This window comes from Coturnix japonica, chromosome 14, assembly GCF_054131305.1.
Source record: "Coturnix japonica strain WE chromosome 14, WE-NBRP24, whole genome shotgun sequence".
Lineage (NCBI taxonomy): Eukaryota > Metazoa > Chordata > Aves > Galliformes > Phasianidae > Coturnix > Coturnix japonica.
This window is the reverse complement of record NC_140676.1, coordinates 12,906,718-12,931,834: the sequence shown is the minus strand read 5'-3', so window position 1 is coordinate 12,931,834 and position 25,117 is coordinate 12,906,718. Positions and strand designations below refer to the sequence as shown.

Below are 25,117 nucleotides of genomic sequence, written 5' to 3'. Positions count from 1 at the left end.
ACAAATGTATGCAGCCAAATGTTTCTTCAGCAGGTAATCTGCCCCTAAAATAAACCCAATAAAGAACAGATAGTTTGAAGAGAAGAGCAGCTTAAACTCTAGCTCTTTTTGTAGCAGGAATATGGAATGCTCTAAAAGTGGATATAGAACCATCAAATTGTTAAGGTTGGAAAAGACCTCTAGATTCATCAAGCCCAACCCATCACCACCATACCCACTAAACCATGTTCCTCAGTGCCACAACTGCACCCTTCATGAACACCTCCTGCACAGTGACTCTACCATCTCCCTGGGCAGACTGTTATATTGCTTGAAAAATATGCAAAAATGCAAACATTCTTACAAGCATTTACCTATCTTGCTTCTTGTGAAATTAGGTAAGCAGTCTCAAGTCAGATTTGAATTCACTGTTAAACATTTAGACCAAAAAAATAACTCAAGGGAAGATTATCACTATCTGTATTACTAAACATAGCCAGAAAAGTTTAGTTTTCTAATCATCACCCAGATTCTAATGAGAATTGGTGGTAGGGAAGGTGTTGTTATTTACTAAGTACTTGCAAATATGACCTCCCATTGTGTAAACAAGAGAGTGGTTATTTTCTAGTGTTCCGAATGCTCAGAACCTAGTCATTTTGCTTAGATGGCTGCATAATTTGTCTTATCTTCTCTCCTTCCCCACAGAAAAATAAAAGTATTTCCACCTGTTATAGAGAAGAATATCTGGCTTCCAAATCAGTCCATCAGGAAAACGGACATTCTTCACTCCAGGGTATTCGGACACATTCCACTGTAAGTAATGATCTGTCCAGTACTAAGACATAGATTGAAAGTAAGTTAGATCAGTTTATTTGTTGCTTTACTGTAGCTCTCCAGACAATATAGCCTGAAACAATACATGTTTTCTTGTTCAAGTTATTATTTAGATTCAGACAACGAAAAACTTGGGAAGGGTGAATAGGCCACCAAAACCTCACTCGAAAGCATGATAATCTCATTTTTCAATTCACACTGCAATGCATATGTAACAGCCTATAAAAGAAGATTTGAGATGCATCTATTTTATTGTTCATGCTGTCTCAGGTAGCAAACTGGGACACAACAGGTTTTGTTTTATAATTCATACTTAACTGCAATTACAGTTTTTCTTCAGAGACAACTTTGTTTTCTGTGTTTGTAAATTCTTAGGTTGTAATAACTTGATTACAGATGTGTGGTAGAGCAGCCAACAGACTGCTGATAGGGAAAAGCAATTGAAATGGTTGAATAGTTAATACTAGCAGCTCCTGTAGCCTGAAGTTAGCAGTACCCAGCAGCTGCTGCAGAAGATTCCTTCCCACTGGCACTTCCTGCACTGCAGGCTGCTGCCCTGGTGGTAGTATGGCTATCAATGTAGGCATTGATTCTGGTGTGGTCAATCCAACAGGGTTTAGATCTGGGTTTCTTGGCATGTGCTTCTATGTATTTCTCATTTTTTAGTAACAGTTTTTAGCTCCTTGTCACCTGTACAGATGACCAGCGTTGTGAATTGCTTTTCTTTCTTTTGCTCTCCAGATGGTTGTTTTTTTACAGAGATCCTCAATTGGAGCATCTCTGCTCTTAACTTTTTCTTTTCATTAATTATAAACTAAGAGTCTTGTTTATGCTCATCTGTACACAGCTTCTATGGGCTGATCAATGGCTTCTCATCTATTTTTTCAGCATTTTTACCTCCACTTTTACATATATTATTTTATACCAAACTTTACCACTTCATCTTGCTTAGAATTTAGAAATATCAAGATCCTCATGATGCTTTCATTTATTTATTTTACCAAGTCCAGTAACATAAACAATTTGAAGTGTGTTTTGAGCTGTTCTGTTTAAATCTGTGGGTTCTCATTGGCTTTGGGTTACTCTTTTTCAGTAGCTATCAGAACAAATCCCTTTCTGACTAGTAGGGCCTTGGCTGAGGTGGTGGGGCCATGGAGGAGCGGCTCAGCTCACTGGCCTCCCACCCAGGTTGATTGCAATCTGATCTGTGTTACACTAATGCCAATGTATCCATTAATTTCTGATTATAACTATTAGCAATTACTGTAGCTGGAATGCTGTAAATGTAGTCCAGAGGGTGACAGCAAACTTATGTTTATGCAGGTCATGATGAGTGGCTACATCACACAATCTGCTCATTGTGACCATAACATGCTCCTCATACAGTGCGTACTAAGGTGAATAAATCAAAAGAAATACAGTGAACACACATTTTTTAAAAAGAGAATTTCCTTAGGGGGAAAAAAAGTCTCAGAATGGATAAGGACACTGTAAGATAGAAGAGAGGGAAAATAATTGATAGATTCTTGAGTATGAATTGTCACTTTTTTTCCTGGTTAAGTAATTACAGCAACTGTTTTTGTTACAACTCAAAGCCAAAAACACATTATATTTGACAGTTTTAATCTTTCTGTAAAATAAGCCTCTAAAATAGCACAAGCCGAATGCCTCTTCCAAGTCAACTCTTCTTTGTGAACAAATGGAATAGCCGCACTATTCTTTCTAGGTCATCCAACTAGTCTTTCATTTCTTTCCTAGGCCCACCACTGAGCGGGAGAGATCCTCCATAAAAGTGTTACAGTCAAAGGAAAGATAATACATTTAGACTGAATGAATTGATTAAAGAAAGAGAAAGATGTAAAGTTTCTGCTGAAGCAGAGTGCTTGTCTTGAAAAATGAAACTCTTCCGTAAAGCTTTACTTAGCCCATACAGTTCTGTTTCTGTAAGATGGGAATGAAATGCCAGTTCTCATCCTGGCCTCTACAGTATGGAAAAAAAAACCCACCATACTCTATCTCATCTTTATGAGAAACAGATTTATGGTAGAAATTGTGGTTAGGAGCCCAGTAGTTAGTGTGGTAAGGGGCACCTTGTTAATTCTAAATCTGAAGTGCTAAACCAATTCCAAAACTATAACTGATCCCATCAGAATAAATCTGTGTAGGCTCCTTTGCTTAGGAGCAACTCTCTCGCTAATTAATCTTAAAGAAAGAAGAATTTCAAATACTTTTACAGAGATCTTGACTGTTCCATTTATTAAAAAGTGATCACCATTCCTTCCCAGTGATGTCAGCCATGAGTTAATAGGGGGCAAAGTTCTCTGCTGTGCTGTCTGTGGCAGTAATTGAGGTATGTTAAGTCTGAGAAGCCTCTGACAACTGCAGAAACTAAACACAGCAACAAAAGGTAAAACAAAGCTACTGCTTGAAAAACAAACACCATATGTATGCAAAATAACCTGGGAAACAAAGATAAATACAGTGCTCACAGCTGAATGTGAGGAAATTGAAAGTATGTTCAAATACACGTTTGTCATACAACTGGGAAATGGAATTTGGAGCAATATCATTAAAAATCCTCATTCTCACAGTAAAAATAAGATGATAATTTATGTTTAAAAAACAGTATTTTGAGCAACACTAGAACAGCATGTCCATTTTAATTAAGATCTTCCTGCAGTTTCTTATGGAGACAGATTGAAAGCAAAGCAAACAGGACAGCAGAGGCATTCAGTTAGGACAACAGCAGCAGGTAGCATGAAATAATCCATCTCTTTGGAATACATTTCCTCCTGAACTGCCAGGTGATTTTCAGAGTTCTGATCACAACAGCTCAAATGCATTTCATACATGGATAGTTCTTCTTCACAAATAAGTGATTTTTGCTCAAATGGGTGATAAAGAACTTTCACCTTCCTGGAACTCTGGGTATCTTATGATGATTAAATCTAGAGTGGCTTAAATCCGCTGAGGTGAGTTTGTAACACACTCAGCTGTGGTGACTCAGTTTCTTATAACGTTTTCAGAAATGTCTGAAACATCATCAGGCTCTACATCCCAGCCCTGCAGACTGCTGTTCACCTCAGCTTTGTGCGCTGTGTAGTGAGACACAGAACAGAAGCTTGGAAGCTTCCAAAAATGTATACCTGCACCAGATTAAATGCAAAGAAAGCAGGAATAAACATGCTTTGTTCCTCAGAACTCACCATTTGTAGCCAGATGTTGGTTGTTAACACTTGATTCTTTTCATCCTGAAGAGAAGAAAATAAAGCAGCTTAGTATCATATGGATAATGCTAGCAAATATATACTACTGTTATGAAATAGTTGTGCTAAGGTACCTCTTAAAGTGAATTACTGCTTCTACCTCACTGCATAGGAAGTTTTCCCAGGTACTTTTAATGTACTTTGTATTACTGCTGCCATTCAAGTTGTTACTGGAGGGTATCCTTCTGCCAGGTTCTTCCCTGGAGCTCCTTCTTTAATAATGTATCTCAAAAGGCAAAACAGATTATAGCAAACGTTGCTTGTTCCACCTTTGCTTAGGAGCAGCCCTCTCCCTAATCAGCCTCACACACCAGACATACACAGATCATAGAAACTGCATTGGACACCAAACAGTGACTAAGCTCAGTGATGTATGTTGAGGCCACATCCAGTGGCTTCTTAATAGGCAGCTGTAGCACCACCGATTTTAGTGTAAGGATGCAAGGAAGTACTGTACCACAGCTTTACAAGAAAGGAGGCAGGGCAGAGTGTTATTATTGTACCTGGAATATACCATGTTCACATGGCCTTCCCCCTTGCCTCCTATAACTATCTGATGCAAGCTCAAGGGACAGAACGGGCATTTTAAATGCTGCAGTTAATTAAGAAGATTAATTCTTCATTTTCCAAACACAGAAAAATGTTGATGACCTCATTTCTCTAGAGGTACCAGCAACTACTCATCCCTCAGTCACCCTCCCATCAGAGTTTGGTATTGTGCTGAATATTATATCAAGTGCCATTTAAATGGCGTCCTGGGGAAACAGGGCTCTAACCGTTTAGTATGAAGAATATATTATGATGCATGAAATAACATGCTGAAGGCATTGCTGAAGATGTCAGCTAGGTAAAGTAGTTACTGATTTGTAGTAGCATCTGTTATTTGTTAGCCACACAAGCATTAATTTGATGCCTCACTCAGTAACCTGCATATGTTGTAACCACAACAAAGCTCCCATAAAGCACATAATCAGCTCCAAACCTCCTTTTTCAACATAGCAACCACTATTAGCTATGCATTTTTACCAGCCATGAACAAAAGCCTGCATGCTGTGCTCATAGAAATCTGTACTGGTGGAGGTGTCCCATTGTCACAGCCATCCTTGCAGAAACACACCGCCCATTGCCTCACTGTGCTCCATCTACTGCTTGGTCTCCATAAACGTTCAGTAAATGTCAGCAGGTGCCAGTTCTTTCACATAATCAGTTCCACCACTTTCATCATTTGCTTCCATGTCAGACTCCATTCTGTCTGTTAACACCACTAATGCTAACTTATTGTTTGAAGTTCCATAGCGTTTTCTCAAGGCTCTGTGTGCTGTCCCAGACAAATATGCCAATTCCTCTGACATGATGTCCCATCTGTTACATCTGAGCTCCACTGATGGCACCGCTGCTGTGTACCTTCACTGCAGGACACAGGAGGTTTGTTGCCCTGCACAGGTCTAACTGGCTACATTAAGGTGCAGAGCAATTCAGAATCCATTATGTTGTGGGAAATTTGTTTCGGGACGATTAGCTAAATGGCATGTATTTCTGCATTGTTAAATCCTGAGTTAGACTCACATTTTACTCCCAGTGAGATCTCTTTCCACACATGAATGGCTCTAGCCTTAGATAAGTGATGTTTTAAAAATTCCCTTTTGAGTAGCAGGAAAAGACTGTATTAAAGCTGGAGAGCTGCTGATGCTTAAGCTAATGATATGCCATAGGGATTTATTTTGAAGCCCTGAGTCTACAGCGTAGTCAGATGAACTATTTTCGGAATAACAGAAAGGAGCTCTACTATCAACCAGCACACATCACAGAACAGTGCTGGAGAGCAATCACTGAGCAGTTAAACCAGTGCAGCTGAAGGGAACAGCAGACCTTAAATCCAGTTGTGCTGCTGGCAGAGTGATTCAGCTGCCTGCTGTGCTGCCAAGGCAGCTGGACACATGGCACAGCCTCCCAGGTTTGCCTGCAGGGGACTCACAGAATCACAGACTCCACAGACGTTATCTGGGACACTGATCCAAAAAAGCCAGGAGTTATTCTGAACAGTCAGCTGGCTCTCAGACCTCACTGAAACTGAGTATCTCAGGAGTACGAACTCAAAGATAACTTTTGTGCAGAAGACAAGATGGACTGTGCTGCTTTCCTGGTGTTTCTTTCTGATATTTTAAACATTTTGGTCTTGAAAGAGTATATAGATGATCAAAGTAGCTCCCATTTGGATCACTGTACTAAATCCTATCACTTCTCCTCAGCTGTAAGAACTTTGCTGCATGCTGAGAGCTGGTTTAGAGCTCTTTTTCTCCCCAGAACAGATGGCTTCCAGAACTGTTGTTGTTATCGGATTGACTCGCCTATCACCAGAGGAAAGATTCTGTCTGAAAGGCTTTGTCCTTTCCTACAAGCTGGAGGGAAGCTGGGGAAGGGCTGGGCAGGAACATTCTGCAGGATTTCTCATGTCTCGCGGAGTTTTTTGGACAGCTTTAAAAGCTTTACAGCAAACTGCATTAACATCATATTTCCTCACTTGTGCAAGACTTCCCCGTAAAGTGACAGGCGGGCTTGAAAGGCTCTTTAGAATGTCACCCATTTTCATCACTTCGCAGTACTTTGTAAATGTTTACTTTAGAAGAAAAAAAAAAAAAAAAAGCAGAATGCCAAAACAAGGCAGCTCATGCTACAAACTTCTTACTATAAAGGGGCAGAGAGAAAGGTCCTCACAATGTATTCTCAAGTGCTGGGAAAACTAATCAGAGAATGAAGGCAGTAACTGTACAATGCAATTTGGATTGCTGTGTTTGTTCTCCTAGCAGCTATTTGAGGTTGCTTGGTGTCCAGTAGTGCTGGACAAGCAAAACAGCTCATGAGAAGCAAGTCAGGCTCTTCTGTGCTGCGGGATGTCAGTGCGGTGCTGCCCTGTGCTACTTAATTATAACTGTAGTCATGATCTGTGATGGCAGATGGCAACTGCTACTAGACTGATTATCACGTTATTTAATGGTAGCATGATTAAGGAAGGGGATGTCACTGGCATCAAAAAGATCTGAATGGTCTTTCGTTCCTTTTTGAAGGTAGAGGCAGCAAAAACAGTCTGTACTCCTTTTTTTGCAGGATTTAGCACTGTCTTCATTCTTTCATTTCCCATCTGATTTTTGTCTGTGTTTTCACTTTAAATAGTCTATCAGACTGATCACCTTAGGGAACACGCAGTCAGATTCTCACATTATCTTACTTTTACCCAATGTTCAGCAAAATATGTAGAAGAAAATGTATGGAAATTCCACAATGCTTTCTAAAGGCAGTATAAACTTTGTGAGGAACATTATTAAATTACTTTCAAAGGGATGTCAGCATGTGCAGCATCCATGACAGAAAAAAAGCAAGGAAAAAATGAAGCAAAATAAGCCTCTGATGTTATGTTGGCATCTAGATAGTGACAAGCAGCCAGAGAGAAATACGTGTTTCGCAGAAGACTTGCATGAAAGGAATTCCTAACTAAAATCTGTTAGCAGTAACTTTTCCACTTCAAATCCAATTCCTCCTTTGTTTTTACTTTGTTGAATGCCACCTAAATCACCAAAATGTAAGACCTAGGAAAAGACAGCTGTGTCGCTACCATCAGCAGGGAGTTGAGCCACAGCAGTGTGCAGCTGTGCCTTGTGCTCCTGGGTGAAGATGGTTGATGACTGCAGCAGTTTTCAGATCCGTCATCAGGGAGCAGCCACACCTACTGTGTCACCTCTACAAAAATACAGTGCTACCAGGGAGCTGTCATCACATTGCCTTCCCTCTTGAAGAGAAGAAATTAAACATTTATTGAATGACAATGAAAAAAGTATAATTGCTTTGTAGCGTGGTAATAACACAGGCAGTGAAAAATGCTGAATCTATTTCCTCCCCCACAGATTTTGAGTAATTTTTCTAAACAGAAAAGCATGAGGAGGAGAAACCAAAAGCACAAGAGGAGTATTTGAGCTGCAGGCAACAGGGCTGCTGGAGAACTGAGGGACAGTAGAACCATCAGTGCTAACTGTGTCAGTTTTGTAAATTAAAACTTTGAACGACATTCAGTCTGAGTTTGCAAACTGCTTCCAGATGACTGAAATGAATTTTCTTCTTCCTTTTGTGAGAATGAATAACTCACAGAAAACTCTTTACTTGTCACTACTTATGTATTGGAGTCTACTCAGCTCCTTCTGTTCTGACCTGCAGACACACTGAGCATTTCAGTTTCTCGGAGCCAAGGCAGATACTGCATTTCTGGGCATGGGATGAAGCAACACTGCTGCCCATTGATTAAAATGCTCCTTTGTAGGCACCTTGTTTATAACCACTATCAGACTGTCTATGTAAAGTCTTGTCTCCCCGATCTTCCATCCATTCCAGGCAATGCTTAAACCTCCTTTGTTCCCTTTTTGCAAAACCCTGAGAAAGTTCAGTATTTTCTCCCCTATAAGTTAGTGCTAAAGATTTTCTACTACTGAGTGAATGAGTACAGTCAAATTTCCTGATGTTCCTTTTAGATAAAAGATTTCCCATTAATCTCTTTTCTTTCTCCCAAAAAGATTCACGTTAAATCTTCAGATTGTGTCAGTGTTCTCAATGTTTTGGTCAATAATTCCATACAGCTGTGTAGGAAATAGAAACAACTTGCTTTGTTGGAAACCAAATTCAGGTTCATAACGTCTTGATTTCTGTTTTGAGAAAAATTTTACCCGATAAGAATTTCATAAGTTTTTTAATTCCTAGAGCCATTAATGATGAATTCAACATGGTAGGGGGCTTCAGTTTTCAGAATCACTTTGAAATTGTAGCACATCTGACATCTAAAAACGAGAATCCTCTGACCAGAAGGCTGTTGAGCATTTTAAGGGCCAGTGTTATAAAGCTTCAGAGGTGTGACACAGCTCACTTCTAGCCTTCTTGAGCGCCTCTTTGAACTGACCTCACTTACTCTTAACCTTAATAAAAGACATCTCTTTATTAGCATAAATGGTAGGTTCCTAACTGCTATTTCATCATGAGAGTGAAGTTAATAACTGTAATCTGAAATTAAGAACTGGCTGGCAGTCACTGAGAGACTGGTAAGGCACTTCCTATATAGATTTTCACTTTTGTTTGCTTGAATGTTATCCTACCAAAACCAAAAGGTTAATTAGTTCATTACCTCTTATCTCACTGTCTCACACTTGCTCATTAAACATTCTCAGCATCTGCTATCAAATTACTAGCACCTAATGAAGTTTTATCCCACCTCATTTAAGATCATGGTATGTTTAATTAGAGAAGGAATTTTTGTTTAACTGCAGCGTGGGGTTTTCTCCTTCTTCCTCTTTAGGGCCATGCCCTGAGATCTGTCTGAACTGAAAAGGCCTGAATTCTACTGAGAATAGGGTCTGGCAGGTGAGTTAAGCACTCATAAAATGGCCAGTTGGCAAAAGATACTCAAATCTCCTGTTAGTTTCTGGCTTCTTTCAGTGCTTCTCTGATGCTGTCAGATCAAGCTGCTGTCAAGTTGAGCTAAGATTCTTGGAAGCTGTCAGGAACTAAAGATATAATCTGTTGTATAAGCGGTGTTCTCCCAGCAATATACTAGATCCTAGATGGGATCCCTAGCGAGCTGCTAAAGTAGCCGCAGTGTAGAACTTTGCAATGGGCCTAGCTAGCTAGTAAGTAAATTGGAAAGGAAGAGAAGATCAAACAGTTGGAGGAACGCCTGGTAACTGGGAATTTCTTGCTCTGAAATAGTCTTTCTCTGCTTATCGATGTGCTTCAGCTTCCTGTTTGAAAAATACGGACAGTCATGCTTCCTCAATTCTGTACTATATGTAAAGATAAAAGCTATAAAGACAGCAAGGTGCTCACATACTGATGTGTTTGGAGCCATGGACATACTTTATGCAGCCCAAGTGTCAGGATGAAGCTGAGGTCCTTAGAACGTTACGGGGAGAAATGGTGGGGCTGAACTTCCCCATTCCTTGAACATTATGCTGATGCACACCATTGTCCTGCATTGCCAACCTCCAGGAGGTCAGAGTGGCACATGTCCAGCTTCACCCGCCAGGATCCCCTCTGAAAGCACCACACTGAGCTCACCTCATTTGTAACACTACATCAATTTAGAAGAGGGATGACTACAATTCTCCCGTCTTCATACACCAGTGCTAAACAGTTGTATTGAAGTCAAAGGAGGCTCAAGGCTTCTTAGAAACACCTGTAGAATTGAATTTTGCCTTCTCAAGGACAAGGATAAAAATGATCAGTTTTTATCAGAAAAGCCGCCCCAGTATTCTTCACTGAAATGAAAACTGCTGCTGCCTGCCAAGGACTGATTGTGGGCATCCATAGAAAGACTTGATCTTGAAGAATATAGAAAAGGCTGCCTCATATTGGAGGCGTGTTTGTTACTCCTGAGGACATCACCTTTGCACCTCCATAGGGGAGGTGCTCCAGCCCTCTGATAATCTTTGTAAGGATTGTTTGGGTGTTTATTGTTGGTTTGTCTTGGTTTGTTGTTTTTTGTATAGGAATAAATACCCAAATGGAGAGTTGGCAATGTGAAACAGGTTTTTAGACATTATAAAGGAAAAGGTAGGATACAGGATTTTTCAGATGAAAGAGATTTGAATTCATGATCCCTCTTTCCCACTTGATTTCTCTTTCACCATAAAAGAGCACTGCATTAGTCCTCCTTTCTCTAGTAGTCAGGGATCTGCCTCTATCACTGAAAAATGTGTTTGGCTCAGCTTACAGCACATACTTCCAGTTATGCAAAAAATGCAGCATAAAGGGCATTATCAATGCATAAATAATATTCCATGACAGTGCATGTAACTCAAGAGCAGAAACGGGCCACAGAATGTTTCTGATTCCTTGAAAATAGGTGCAAGAATTGCAAAATAATAAAATAGTCAGAATTAGAGATAAATTTTTACTGTTTTGCAGTATTTTTCTCAAAACCACCTCTAAGTTAAACACACATTTATATGTAGTGTTTGAAGTTTTGTCATATCAGCGAGATTTTCATATGAAAACTGAGCTCTGACAGCAAGTGACTCAGTGTTGTAATGATGCAGCCTACTGCTGGGATGGAGCACCCCTGAACAAGGATAGCAGCTCTTACAAATAGTAACAATGGAGTAAGACAATGATGTGTCTTAGTGCTCAGCCTAGTCAGCATGGTGTACCAGCTGTGTATGGCTGTGTGCCTTGGGCGTGTGCTTTCTTCAGGCCAGCTCCCTTTGTATCAACTCTTCATTTGATTCCGTTTGCACTGAATGCCTCCTGAAATTGCTGTTCGTTATTTTATACTCAGCCACTCTATGCCGCTAATGATATTAGCTGAGGATATTTAGGACATCAAAGCCAAATTCAGCCCTGCGGCACCTTCACTGCCAGGATGGTACTTGTTGCTGTGACTTTCACACCTTCCAACTCAGAACCTTGGGCTCTTTCACACCTTTAGGGGTGTGGTATTGCAGTGGTGCTCAGAGCTTCACTGAATATCTCCTACAGCATTAATATGAATTTCGCAGTTAAATCTCTGAGATCCAACCTGGAAATGTCTTCCTTACTTTGTTGCTTCTTGATCTTTAATTTATTTTAGCCTTTTTAATTAATATATATATGTATATATTAAAATTTTAAGGCAAAATGAAATATGAGCAGTTTATTAAAGGGAAATTTGAAAAATTCTCATAGTAACTTCTAGTTTAATAGGATTGTGATGGGTGTCACACGAATTGTACTTCATACTTCTGTGAAATAGAGAGCTGATAAGTATTTGTAACACCTATCATTCTGATTACATAGAATGAATGGTATATCTGGCTTTAAAGGCAATCCACTTTTGTTCTTAGAATTAAAGTGATCTGTTTGCAGAAACACAAATTGTTGTACCTGCACACAGAAATGCTTTATTTTTTACCCTTGTATATACCCTTGTATATACAAGAGATAGTACCTGCTGCCCCAAGGTGAGCTGTCATGCTGTTCACTGGGCTGTTCCACAGTCTATCTGATGGAACAAATGTCCTCTACTCTTTTCACTACCTGTGTAGCTGCTGGTGAGGCTTTCTTTACCCTTTAGAAAGGAAAAGCTTCTTGTGTTGGGAAAAGAAAGAAGAGAGTACTTTCTTGGAAACTGAAAAGCTGATCAGTTTTCCGTTCATCTTGAGCAAATACAGCACTGACTAGAGCAAATAATTCTGTCATACAAGATTTCATCATGTGAGGGCTAAAAAGAGGCAATTTTGTCACAGAGTATTTTGCTGCAGGATATCAAATTCAGTATGACTCAAGGGCATGAACTAAAGGTAAAACGAAGTCAGGAAAATACAAAGTTCAGCCATCAGTAACATATTTCATCAACACAGGTAATGATTCAATGAAGCAGCAGAACACTACTACCCACCTGTAGGACTCCTTAGTGAACAGGGAGCCTGTCAGCCATGACAGCTATCTAGCAGTAGCAGTGGACCTTTGACTATCCAAAGCTGACTCTACACCTGAACATTTTTGTTAGCATATCTCACAGCTGCTACCAGAACAACTCAAGCATAGAAAGCTTCCAGGAGCTGCTCTGCTTGCCATAAGTAGTGAAAATTAAGACTTAGCAAGCCAGAATGGCAATAATCACTTTCTGTCTCACTTCGGAACACTTAATATCAGGTAGGTTAGCACAGCTGTTAGAACATTTACTAAAAGAACGAAGAAAATGATTAAGTGGGACTTAAAAACAAAGTGAGTTCAATTTTGCTTTGAAAAACAGGATCACCTTCAGAATTTAGGAAATGTAGAAGTAGTCCAGCTTCTCATGTTAACAGAAACAGTGATAGAGGCAGGTTGGAAAATAAAGCGAGCTTGTCTATGACCCTGGATAAAATACCTCAGTCCGTACTATCAGTTTATATCTAACAACAGATACAAACTAGTCTCAGAGATTGATGTCTAAAGTCGTATAAAACGGTGCCTTGGGAACCTCTGAGACTTCATCTGTGAGTGATAACCATCTTGAGTAGCCAAAGCCAGGAGCAGACATAATTTTGTTATGAATGGTAGGTCAGAAGTCTGTGTAGAATTGCTCCTCACTGGAGAAAGTGGAGGTTTTTGCTGAGGATAACCCATTCTGGCACAGGTTGCTGCCACTATCCCTATTCAGTTTTTAAGAAGGCTGACTTAGGACTGTGAACTGCAATAAATGACCACTCCATGATTATCTTAAATACCTCACATTATAAGAGAAATGGACAGAGTTTTGCTATAGAGAGATCCCCTCCTGATCTCCTTCTTTCTTACGCAGTGAGAACAGTTTATTGAAGTGCCCTAAATCTCCGGCCGGGCAGAATGCATGACAGTTCTTTGGCATATTCCCAACACAACCTGCTGTCCCAAGCACTTTCCACAGTCTTGAAGGATACAGAGTGGGAATTAGTTTCCATTACATTTATAATCTCAGAAAAGTTTTGACAGTCATGCTTGCCATTGCCAGTGATAAGGTTTTGTCCTGACAAGAGCCTGAATTTCTTTCTATGTAGATTTCACAGAAAGGGAGTGGAGATTATGTTAACAGCCTCATGATGTATCATTTCTGTTACCATGAGGATGTAATTGTAATAGCAGTCATTTTTGTTTTTCAGTACATCATTATTAATAAGAGGTTGTATTTAGATTTGAACACATTCATCGGTGCAAAGACAAGCAGGGATCGGGCTAATTGAATGAGCAGAGTACAGACAGCTTCAGAACATTGTACGTGGAAAAAAAGCCTAATCTTTTGAAGAGCAAGAGAGGGAAGATGAATTTGTTCCAACTTAAGAATTCCTATGATTCACTGTGGGTTCCCCCCAGTTTAATTGTTACATATATTAAATTTGCTACAAACCCTGTTACATTTGTTGCAAGCATGCAAAGTAATAACTGCACCATGTCACTTTATTTACAAATACATCTTGATTCAATTGTATTCACTGACAGACTCCAATTGAGAAGACTAAACCCTGAATTAGCCTTAAATATTGGCTCTAGGTGTTATCATTGCCGGTCTGACAAAAATAGGCACTCTAGCTCATAACTCATGCTGGTTTCTGGAAAGTGCAGAGCACTCTCTTGGCTTAGAGGAAATAAAAGAGCTCCCACAGCCCTCCTTCCCAGTTCAAATGAGGGAATGGGAGCCTTTGAAGTTTTATTTGCCTAGAGGTTAGCTGTAAAATATAGAAGTTGAAAGGTCAGGTTGTAACGGTCTTGATGTGACACTAATGCCTGGATAGCATCACATAAAAGGGACTCAACTACATTTTATTCTTATTTGTTTCCATCTTTCAAAGTGTAGGCAAATTATGCAAGAAGTAGCTAAAAAAGTTCCTGTAATAGTATCATAAACCATTATTCTAGATGCGTCTGGATGTCTCAGGGTCTCTGTTCAATTCAGAATACTGACACATCTCTGTGGCAACTAAAAAATAGTCATTTCTCTTTGTCCTCTACCCCACTGTGTGCTTTCAGGAAGTCTGTAGGAACTTAGTTCCTATCTATCATGTCCTTAGTTCCTATCTTAGTTCCTATCTTCATGTCCTCTTCCTTATCAGGGTTACTTGAACTTTACCAGCAGGTTCAAAATGAAAAAGGAGAGTAGTTAGGCAAAGAAGGGAGAAATGCAGACATGCAGAAACAGTCCTTTACAGGATCTTTATTTTCAAGTCTCCCTGAGAATTCATACCACTAAATAAGATACTGAGAAACTGTGAGGTTGGCTGAGAAGAATACGCCGATGAAAATGAACGGCGTGTCTCTTTCTTTCCAAATGCAATAAGCACCGTGACCAAAATGTCAGAACACCTACACAGTCCTTCAGGCTGCTGTTTTCAGCAACACAAAAGAGCAAATTCTCTCCTGTGAAAAGAGCATTTCTGCCTGATGCGGTCAGAGATGGAGCGAGCATGCCAAAATCCATAAAAATACTTACCTGGATTCTTGAGCTCAGTGAGCAGTTTGGTCAAACTCAGCAGTGCTCATTATTTTTATTGTCTTCATCCTTGCATTTAGTACTTTTGCTGGTAATGTGCAAAAATCCTGCTTCTGTCCTCTTGAATACTTAACTGACACAACTGTCTAGCTAGCAAGGGACTTGCTGTGGGACTGCCAACCACAGAAATATCTTAATGCTCACAGCTGAACACAAAGAACTTGCCAAAACAAGTCCCAAGTGGCAGTGCTGTATAACTAGACGTGTATGGAACCACTGACTTTGCATATGGTTATCAAGAGTCATACATATGACACAGAGATGTGTTTATAGGCCATTATGAACATGGCTTCACATCTCCACTAGAGGATTTTGGAGGAATGAACTCGATAGGTTTCATATTCTTTTGTTGCTGCCAATAAAATACTTTATTCTTATGCTCTTAGCACATCCCAGGATAGCTGTTGTTGAAGCTGGTGTTAACAGCCCTTTCTTTTTATGAATCAGACTCTGGTTCCAGTGAACAGCCATATGCATAAAAACATAAATGAAAGTTAAATCTGAATTTAGCTGAATTTAGGCTTCTTCTAGTTATTCTTGGAAAATAATCAATTGTCATGTTGAATAAATTAAAAATTCAACATAAATTAGTTAACACATTAAAAATAAATATTCAGGTATTTGAAACTCCAAATGAATTTAAAAGGTTTATTTTCCTACACAAGTGCCTGCGCTTACACGCTGCCCACTGCCAACCCGTTGTGATATCTAATTCCCATTTTTCCCCTTCCCATTTCCATTTCTTTTAAGTTATCTTTAGCTCGGGAACAGTTGTGGCTGTTGAATAGCTCCACAGTCTATTCAGGCGAACATGGTGAGGGGTTCTGGAGAAAGTAAAGATTCAAATCTGTATCATCTAAATTTGAAGTAATTCACATTTAAATGTATCTATGTTAATATACTGTTCATAGATAGAAAAATGTTTGCTTGCTTTCCGTTGGCAATGCTTTGTTCTACTGTTATCAGCACTATTTGATTTGCAAATTACTGAAAACTTTTTATAGTGTGTGCTTTTCTGAGAGAAAAGAAGTCACTGTATCTGTGCAGACCAAAATGAAAGAGAATAACACATACTTGATTGTTCAAGAGCCATAATCCACTAGGACTAGCAGGTAAAAATGCTAAACCCACACCAGTACTTGTCTCCAGTCCTGCGTATATCACCACAGCAGGGTTGGAGAAGTGTTATCTGCTGATTTAAGTACATTAATAATCAGAATAGTTTAGGCTGTTACTTGAGAAGATCTGTTCTTTGTATTCTGCGTGGAAGCAGAAAGTTTTGTTTTCTGTTATCATTCAGCAGTTCTAGAAGGTATTAATCTAATGAAAAATACTGAAAATCATATTCCAGCACCATTCTGGTTTTCTGAATTCAAAGGGAGTGATCACAGGAGAATGGGAAATGGCCGCAAGATGAAAGTGAAAATATTTTCTCCTTTCAGCATGGAGGGAATAAAAACCAAGCTGCCAAGTGAGAGGAAAATAATGCTGGGAGACACTTCTTCTAATGTACCCGAATGAATGCTGAAATTAAAAGAATAATGCAGATTTGTTGAGCTTCTGCCACAACCATTGTTTACAAAGAGGCTGCTGAGGTTTGATAAACAGCTTAGAAACTTCCCTAGCACAATTTCTCAATGAGCCTGTTGATCTGTTGTTTTATTTGCCTTTCCAGATTTAAATTTCTTTTTCTTCCTTTTTTCTTTTTTTCCTTTTTTTGAGCTGTTTGTTTTATAGTCTGTTTCTTCACAGAACCTGTTCTGCTTCTCTGAATGTCAGCATAATTTTCTCTTTAAAACTTCAAAATACTTCTCATTACTGTCTTGCCCGGCGGGTCCAGGGTGTTTGATTGCAACTACTGAGCCTGCAGATTCTTAATGCAGAGGCTCTCCTAAGTGCTGGATGTAAAGTCATTGAAGTCAACTGTATGCTTTGACTCTGTAAAATGAAACAAGGACAAAAGCCCTTGAATATATAAATCTAAGTCATACAAGTAACCAGGGCAATGTAGGATGAGCAAACTTTAACTGAGTTCAGATAAACATAAAAAGTTTTCATGTTTTCCTTTTTTCTTTGGTCTGCACAAGTGAATAGAGCAGCCTAAAGGAAGAGGATATCTCCTGAGATTCTGGCATTGCTCACTAGGTACAAACAACTATTCAGTACTTTGCTTTCTCCTAACTAGAAATTTTAGAAGGACAAACTGGAAAATAAGTGAAAACTGTTGTGTAGTGAAAGCTTTAATTATCTAGTTAACGATCCAGCTCGCTGTTCAGTCACATCAGCATTAACACTAAGCCAAAGGAGTAGGGAAACAGGCATCAAATCAAATCAAGCCAGTCCCTTTATTTTCACAAGACAATGTTTAATTCTGCTGTTGTCCTCAATGTTCTCCAAGCCCCTACCAAATGTACGTCATCTGCTAATTAAATAGAAATATTCCTTCTTCATCTTCTAGGTAATTAATGAAAATAATTAAGGATAAGATGGGTTCCTGGGGAATCACACCATGTACCTAAATCCTACCACTCGGACAGTGAACCACTGACAATTAATCTGCCATTTTCTAATCCATTCTGCAATATGGGTTTATCATGATCTGACCCTCCAGGTATATATATATATTTTTTTTCCTAAGAACGTTATTTCAAAAGGATTTACTAAAGTCAAACCACATACCTTGCAGCACGTAGTCATGTAATCTGATATACATCACTAGAAGTATCTTTATGTTATGTGCCTGATTTTGCTGAAGAATGAAGAGTGCTTTACTCTTCCAGAAAGTTTTTAGTATTGTTCCCAAGACGGAAGTTGGGAAGTTCTGATCAGATGTTAGGGAAAAGTTCTTATCTTGACAACAGCAATGATACTGGAACAGGTTGCCCAGGGAGGTTGTGGAGTCTGTCCTTGGGAGTGTTCAGTACTAAACTGGACACACTTCTGAGTAGTGTGATCTATTTAGACATATTTGGAACAGGGGTTTGGGCTAGACTGCTTTCCTGCACCGAGTTCTGAACCAAGATTTCAGCAAATCATGCAGGAAGTAGGTTATTTTTTATTTTATCAAACTGCTTAGCATTTCTTATTTCAAGAAAATTGAAGCAAATAATTACGAAAACCAAAGAGACCACTTGTAATATTGTAATATCTCAAGTGTCCTTAAAGAGCACTTGTTGCCAGTTGGCTGTCTCCATTTAGTTTTCAGTTCAGAACAAATTAATTGTAAGGTTATTTGCAAAGGTTTAAGAGCACCAATTTTTCTATTTAGCCATATAGGAATAAAGTGAACAGAAAGACACCTGGGCTCTCTCCCTTGACTTGACACAGAAGCTTCCATTATTCGTCTTTCTACTTCATCCCTCTGCTCTCTTGCACCTAAATTCCAACCTTCTCCCAGACTCCTTTGCTGTCCCTCAGGCCTACCATGCATGTGGTCCCACCTCCCTTCTAAGCACTCCCCACTTTCCTAGCTCTCTTAATTAATGTGTCCCAAAACTGCATTTTTCACATGCACTGTTCCCACTCCCCACCCCCTCCAGTTAGCAATACTTTACATAATTTACTATGTTTGTTTGCATTCACAACAGACAGTTTATTAGCTTGATTTTCTACTGGGCTAGAGTAAGTTGGGAGCAATTTACACATACACTATGTAGGCCTGATACCCATGTGCATATAAATGTTCAATACCAATAAAAAGATCTGCAAGCATAGGGTAGAAATACCTGCTCATTCGTGGAAGAAAATGGTTAAACTAAAAGTGTAAGGTAGGAAACCTCTGTACTGGGGAAGGTTTCCACGTACTGTTACCCCTTTGCTATCAGCTAAGTTAGAGCAGAATGGCAGAGACTTGAAGTAAAGACATGAGCAGCTGGGATTCAGCCTGCTCTGCAGGGGGTGTTACAGCGCTGCTCTAGATGGGTCTCACTCTCAGTTCACCTTGTATCACCTGAGAGGCCATTAAAGTGAATATATAAATGGCAAGACAGGGTGATGTGACATGTTTTATTTCAAGCTTGTTACACCAGTAATTGTTATTGCAAATAGCTGTCATTCCCACCAGTGTTTGCTTTTTGTTGACAATGAAGAAAACTCATTTGTTTTATAGTGTGGAGCTTAATTTACTTCATGGTTGGTTTCTTTCTTTGCCTGTCAATCCCTGATCTCAGAGAAATAAATGCAGTCAGATTTATAGCAGGCAGAATGAGCTGTAACTAAACTGCCAGGATGAAAACAGCAGCTTCTTACTGATAATGAAGGGAATTTTTTTTGGAAGGCACGGAGGATCAAAAATTCCTTCTGAATCACATTAGCCATGACTGCCAGTCATGGAGTGTACCCAGATTGGCCAGTGATCTGTGGATATTTGCTCTTCAGTTCTACTTGTTTATTATTAAATTGGACAATTCCAGAAGAGTTTAACCCTGAAGCTGACCATCTGCTGGCCTTTGGCCATTCATCTGTCCAAAAGCCATCCCCTCATATGGTACAAGGACGCAACTATACCTGCGTGAGGAGCATGGGGAAGAGAAAGCCTCACTCTTTAACAGATGCAGAATTGCAAGGGAAACCTTTATGGTAGAGATTCTATTTATGCTTGGAAGAAGTCTCGAGGGTGTTCAGCTAATCCCATTCAGGACTCTTTCATCAGTGATTTAAAGAGGGCTTCTGTAACCTGTGTCAGCAGCAGGAGGATTTGTCCATACAACAAACATTTCCCAGGGTAGCCAGTATTCTAAAAGATGTTTAACAGGTCTATATAGAATGACATCAGAACTGCTCCAAAAGTAATGGCTCCTATTTTATTATGTTGACCCACAGTGTCAGAGTTGGATGTTGGTGGTACGGCAGCAGAGGGTGAACCTTCCCACCAATATTGCATTGCATGTTGCAGATGGCAGCAGAGGGGCGGTCTGGCAGAATGGTGTCTGACATGGAAGTGTGGATGAAGCAAAGGGCTGGAATTTAATTCCCTCATGTGGAAAAAATGGCACCCACTGACATTCATCTACAATTGCTGAACATTTATGGAGAGCAAACAGTGGATGTGAGCGCAGTGGGGCAGTGGGTGGTGCATTGCAGCAGTGGTGACAGTGACAGTGAGACACCGATGCTGGTGCAGATTTTTACAAGCGTGGCATGCAGGCTCTTGTTCATGGCTGGTGAAGATGCATAGCTAGTGGTGGTGCCTGTGTTGAACACAAATGTTTTGTAGCTGAGAATTTGCTCTATCAAACAGTATTATCGCGCTCTTTATACTGCTTGTAGTTTCCCTGGGAATAAATAGGGGGTATTACTTTCAGAGTAACCTATGTATCTAGTAGTGCAAACAGCAACAACAGAAAACAACAGAAGCCCCAAAGCATCCAAGATTTTTTTCTTGACTATCAAAGCAAACCAAGTACTGGAGAAATGTTTCCTGAACACACAGTTGTACAGAAGGGCTTTGAAGCAGACCTCACAGTCCTAAACCAAAGCAGAAGGTCCTCCAGCAGCTGGAGGCCACTCCCCAGAGGGAGCTGCAGGAGAAGGCAGTGCTAAGCTGTGTGTTTGTAGATGGAATGGGGTTTTATTGAATCCTGGTGTAAGATCCAGTTGAAGCACCACGTGCGGTCTGATTTCTGCAGAAGTACATTAAAATATATTTTTTGTTTATGTGCTGAGTTTGAATGGGCCTTCAAAGTGAATAAGCTTTTCTGGACATTCTAGCCTAGTAATGCCAAAGATGAAAATCTAATTAAAACCAGGCAGATAGGAAAGCACTGCCACAACTGGGGACTCCATCCAGCAGGAGCTCCTGCAAAGGCTTCTACAGGGCCTCCTGCTGCATCGGGCTGGGCTGGAGCTAAAATCATACAGATAGGTCATATAGGGCCTGGGGGGTCTCAAGGTTACTTCTGCCCTGACCCCACGCTCCCTGCCATACATGGCAAGACCCCGTAGAGGTGTGAGCCAGCAGGAGCAGCTGCAGTAGGACCCCAAACAGTGACTTTCAGGCATTTAGGCCTCTGAAGCACTGTCTGTCTTGTGCTGCCCTTCTTCCCTCTCCCTTCATTTTCCCTCACCTGCTGATTTCTGCCAGGCCTCACAACACCCACTGCCCTTCACATCCCAGTGTTTGCTTTTACTATGCACAACCCAAAGGCATTCAGTTAGAAGATTCATCAAGAAATGAATATGTTGCTGGTTAACACAGTATCATTTATTGGCTTTGTGGTTTTCCTAATTTTCTTGCTTATTTGTCTGTTGTGACTCTTGGTGTCTAGATTCACCTACCACTGCATCTGCAGTGAACGCCTGGATTTTGGCAACCAGCAGCCTGTGGGGGAACTGAATGCAAGCTATTTGTCATGAATAATCCCATCTTTTTCCTGAATTGTGTGGTGCCTTGGACTTTAAGCATCTAACAGAAAGAAGATGGCATCTGGAGGGAAACTATTAGTTTAAAGTAATTATCTTCTTTACTAGTGGCCAGAGCTAGTTGAATTCAGTACAATTAAATACTGTAAACATGCTTACACATGGAGTTTGATTTCTGTACAGCTGTGACAGAGTGAAGCTTAAATTACTCATAATGGAAACCAAAAGATCCTGCCTGGCAGGCACTGCACAGGAACATCCATCACTTACCAACTAACTGTGACTGTAAGCAAAGCAGATAAAAACTAAGTATATACAGTTTTAAAATCTTGTCTAAAGAAGAATAGAAACAATATAATTTAGATGTTGGACTGAACATCCTCTTCCTCCTCATTGCTCTCCCGTTCCCAGATAAGCAGCTCTTCATTGCCCACCATCAGTCACTGCCTTTGCTGTCGCTAATTCCCGCATGGGCTGAACATGTTGGATCTAAGTACAGTTAAGGATTCAAAAGGCAAAGTATAATCAAGTTTGAGCTTCATTTATGTATTTAATACTGGTCAGAGTGTAGGGGAAAATTGGCAAGAGCTCGAGGAAGGAGGAAAGCTTTACTGTTACATTTAAATTTACTTTTTTTTTTTTTTTTAAATTATTATTATTTTAAAGGCAGTCAGAGTTTGGCATTCTGTCTTCTATTATGTGTGCTTCCCAAGGTCTTGCAGACCTCCTTTCCCACCACATCTCCATTCTGGGAAGGGAAAAATCCCATTTTCTTAAACAGAATGTTTCCTGTAAGGTTACAGACTCACCACATCCATGATCTGCATGAGGCTGAGAGTGAAATAGACAGTGAGTGGCTGGGAGTCATTCGCAACTGGTCGTTCCAGAGGGTTGTAGTTCTTCAGCAGCTCCTTGTACAGCTTCCTTTGGAACTCTCCTTGCAGGGACTCTTTGGGCACAAGAATAGAGAAATCATTAGGATTCTGCATTGGAAAGTAAGGCTCAGATGTATGTTCTTTTCATGGAAAGTAAGGCTCAGATGTATGTTCTTTTCATTCTATCTGATATTATGTAGCTGTTATTACTCTACATGCTGCGCTCTTTGAAAAACACCACCAGAATTCACGTAGCTCATCAGCTGCAATGGCAAAATGTTTTGCCAAATGTCTTGCCACGCTTTTCATCCCAAGGGGGATTTCCTTTCTTGGCTGTCCAGTAACTGTAAACTCGAAATGCCAGTGGCCCTTTGTCAACACACGCACCCTTTGGTCCAGCAGTGAGGAGCAATGAGGAGGCAGCACGCTGCATTTCGGCACCTGCCCTGCCACAACCATAACCAGGAGGGCAGAGCACAGGTACGGCAGGGAGCATCAACAAGACAACGGAAGAAAAATGGCTTCTGGCTGGGGCTGAGCCACGCACCCCGACCCTTCGGACTGAGAACTCTTCGGAGCGAGTACTCTCCGCTTTGTTCTCGGCGCAGTCAGCTATCAGCAAAGCGTGGGTACTGGATCCCTGGCAGGGATGATAGGTGCTACATTAATGTACGTGATAATATTCAGGGATTTCTGTCCTATCGAATGCAGGGAGGATCTTTATTCTGCCATTTTCTATGGAGGGAGAAGGAGCTCTGCACGGATGGAGCAGAGCAGACCGGGCACAGAGGCAGTTTCGGGAGGAAAGGAAATCTGGGTCAGGGAGGAACAGGTCCTCTGACGTGCTTGCTCCCGTCCCCACTCCAGACAGTTTCCTCTCGTTTTCGGTCCCGAACTTCCCCCAGTAAAGCAGCAGCAGTGCCCTGGGGGACTTTGTCTCGCCATCTCCCCGCTCCGTCCCTCTCCCCCGTCCGCTCCCGGCAGCTCGGGGCCGCAGAGCAGCGAGGTGCCTCCAGCCGCCGCTCCCGCTCCCCTGCCCGGCCGTGCCCGCGGCCCCACTCACCGCGCACGAGCCCCGCCGCCGCCAGCAGCCACAGCATCAGCGCCCGGAGGCCCATTCCGGGAGCCGGCAGCCTCCGTCGCCGCCGCGGACCCCTCCTGCACCCGCGCGGGGCTCTCCCTGCGGTGCCGGCTCCGGCAGAGCCTGGTGCCGCCCGCTGCCGGGGTACGGCTGCCCTGCCGTGCTCGGCGCCGGTCGGAGCGGTTGCGGAGCCTTTAGCGGGAGGTTACCGCGGGCGGAGCGGAGCGGCGAGCTCCGGCGTTATAGAGACCGGAGCGGGAGCCCCCTCCCCGTGGAAGCCCGCCCGCAGCCCCGGCTGCCCGCCTCGCCCCGCCCCGGGCTGCCCCCGAGCTCCGTCCGCCCGCGCCGCCCGCAGCGGGAACGGCGGCGGCACCGCGGTGGGGCGGGGGACAGCGGGCAGCCGGATCCCCAGGGCCGCCCGTCCTGCTTACCCCATCCTCAGCCCGGGGACTCGGTCTTTCTCCCCTGTCCGGGCTGAGTGAAACAGCGGCAAGGAAGCGGTGCGGGGCTCCAGGGGGGAATTTGGCATTGCTGAGGTCTGGGAGAGGAAGGAGGTGGGCAAAGTGATGTACTCTTCTGAAGCACGTGTGGCTGCTTAGTCCTCAGCAGAGGTGCGGGACTGTGGGGTCAGGTGTGCAACAACCAGTGCTGAGGAGTGCTGTGTTTAGCACTTGACAAGCGTGGGACTGAGAGAAATGATGCCAGAGTTCCTGCCTGGTGTAGGTGCACCCTGCACAGCTGGAAAGCAGGCCCAGAAAATTCAGTGCATTTTGATGATCATCAGGTTCCCGTTTGCAGCTGACATTTGTTCCACTGTGCGTAGGCGTTCAGTCCAAATCCCCGAATCCCTGATCTATGGCTGCTGCATTAAACGAAGATCAGGGCAGCTGCGTTCAAGGGAGGATGCCACTGAAGAGCCTCCCCTCTCCAAGAGGTAACAAAATGCTTGTTCTTCCAGTCATCCAGCGGGCAGTTAGCCCATGTACATCCCTAGACTTTGAAGTTCATGTAATGTGCTTTGTGTCCAGCACTGACCCAGCTTATGGAGTCACAGAATGAGAACCTGAGCAGCCCATCACACGTGTGCATTGGCCATTCAGGCACTTAAATATGGTGCAGTGGATCCATGCCCCTTTGGAATGAGCCAACCTGGAAATCAGTAAGTGGCAAGAGTAACTCTCCTAATGACCAGCTCATGTAGGAATATAGCCTGGTAGATCTCAGGTGTTTTGAGATAGTTTGTGTAGGCTGAGTTTTGTTTTAGTTTCAAGGTGGCTTTTTTATTATTTTTTGGTTTTTTTTCTGTGTGATGTTTTCCTTTCTGGAACAGCTGGCAAAGAGGAGCAGTGTGTTGCTAGGAGCTTCATGTTCCTCTCTGAGCAGCCCAGCGATATCCATTTGCAATGAAACCCTTACCTGGCAGTGCTCTGAGCACCTGGCTTTTACCTCTTCTCATTTTGGAAGGAAACTCCTTTCCTCTTCCTTCTGTTATCCGCTGCTGTTATGGCACAGATACCTCCGATTATTTCTAGGTGGACAGTCAACAGCAGAAACTGTTCAGACAGCAAATTTGGAGAGGAAATCTACAGTTCAAGGCTGACCTCTGCTGTTGGCTCATTTTGCTCTGCACATTGTTTTGTTGACAGCTGCCTCTTCCCAGCTGGTGAAGGCAGGATCACAGTGAAAGCACTGGGAAGCTTTCCCA

The 25,117-nt window shown here is 41.8% G+C and overlaps 1 protein-coding gene across 3 annotated transcripts in view; it reads right to left on the bottom strand.

The window, feature by feature from the left end:
- The window catches only part of CHRNA7 (cholinergic receptor nicotinic alpha 7 subunit), a 37,178-nt gene extending 13,070 nt beyond the window's left edge, over positions 1–24,108 (bottom strand). Inside the window, exons 1-4 of one of the 3 annotated variants that reach the window (XM_032446739.2) lie at positions 23,844–24,108; positions 22,266–22,405; positions 4,020–4,064; positions 705–814 (exon numbers count right to left, since the gene is read on the bottom strand). In XM_032446739.2, coding sequence (XP_032302630.1) covers positions 705–814; positions 4,020–4,064; positions 22,266–22,283 — 173 coding nt within the window. In that variant the 5' untranslated portion in view covers positions 22,284–22,405; positions 23,844–24,108. Of the gene's footprint in view, positions 1–704; positions 815–4,019; positions 4,065–22,265; positions 22,406–22,718; positions 23,139–23,394; positions 23,692–23,843 lie in introns of those variants that run through there. The other 2 variants (NM_001323081.1, XM_032446738.2) reach the window with 2 other exon arrangements.
- Between the last annotated feature and the right edge of the window lie 1,009 nt (positions 24,109–25,117).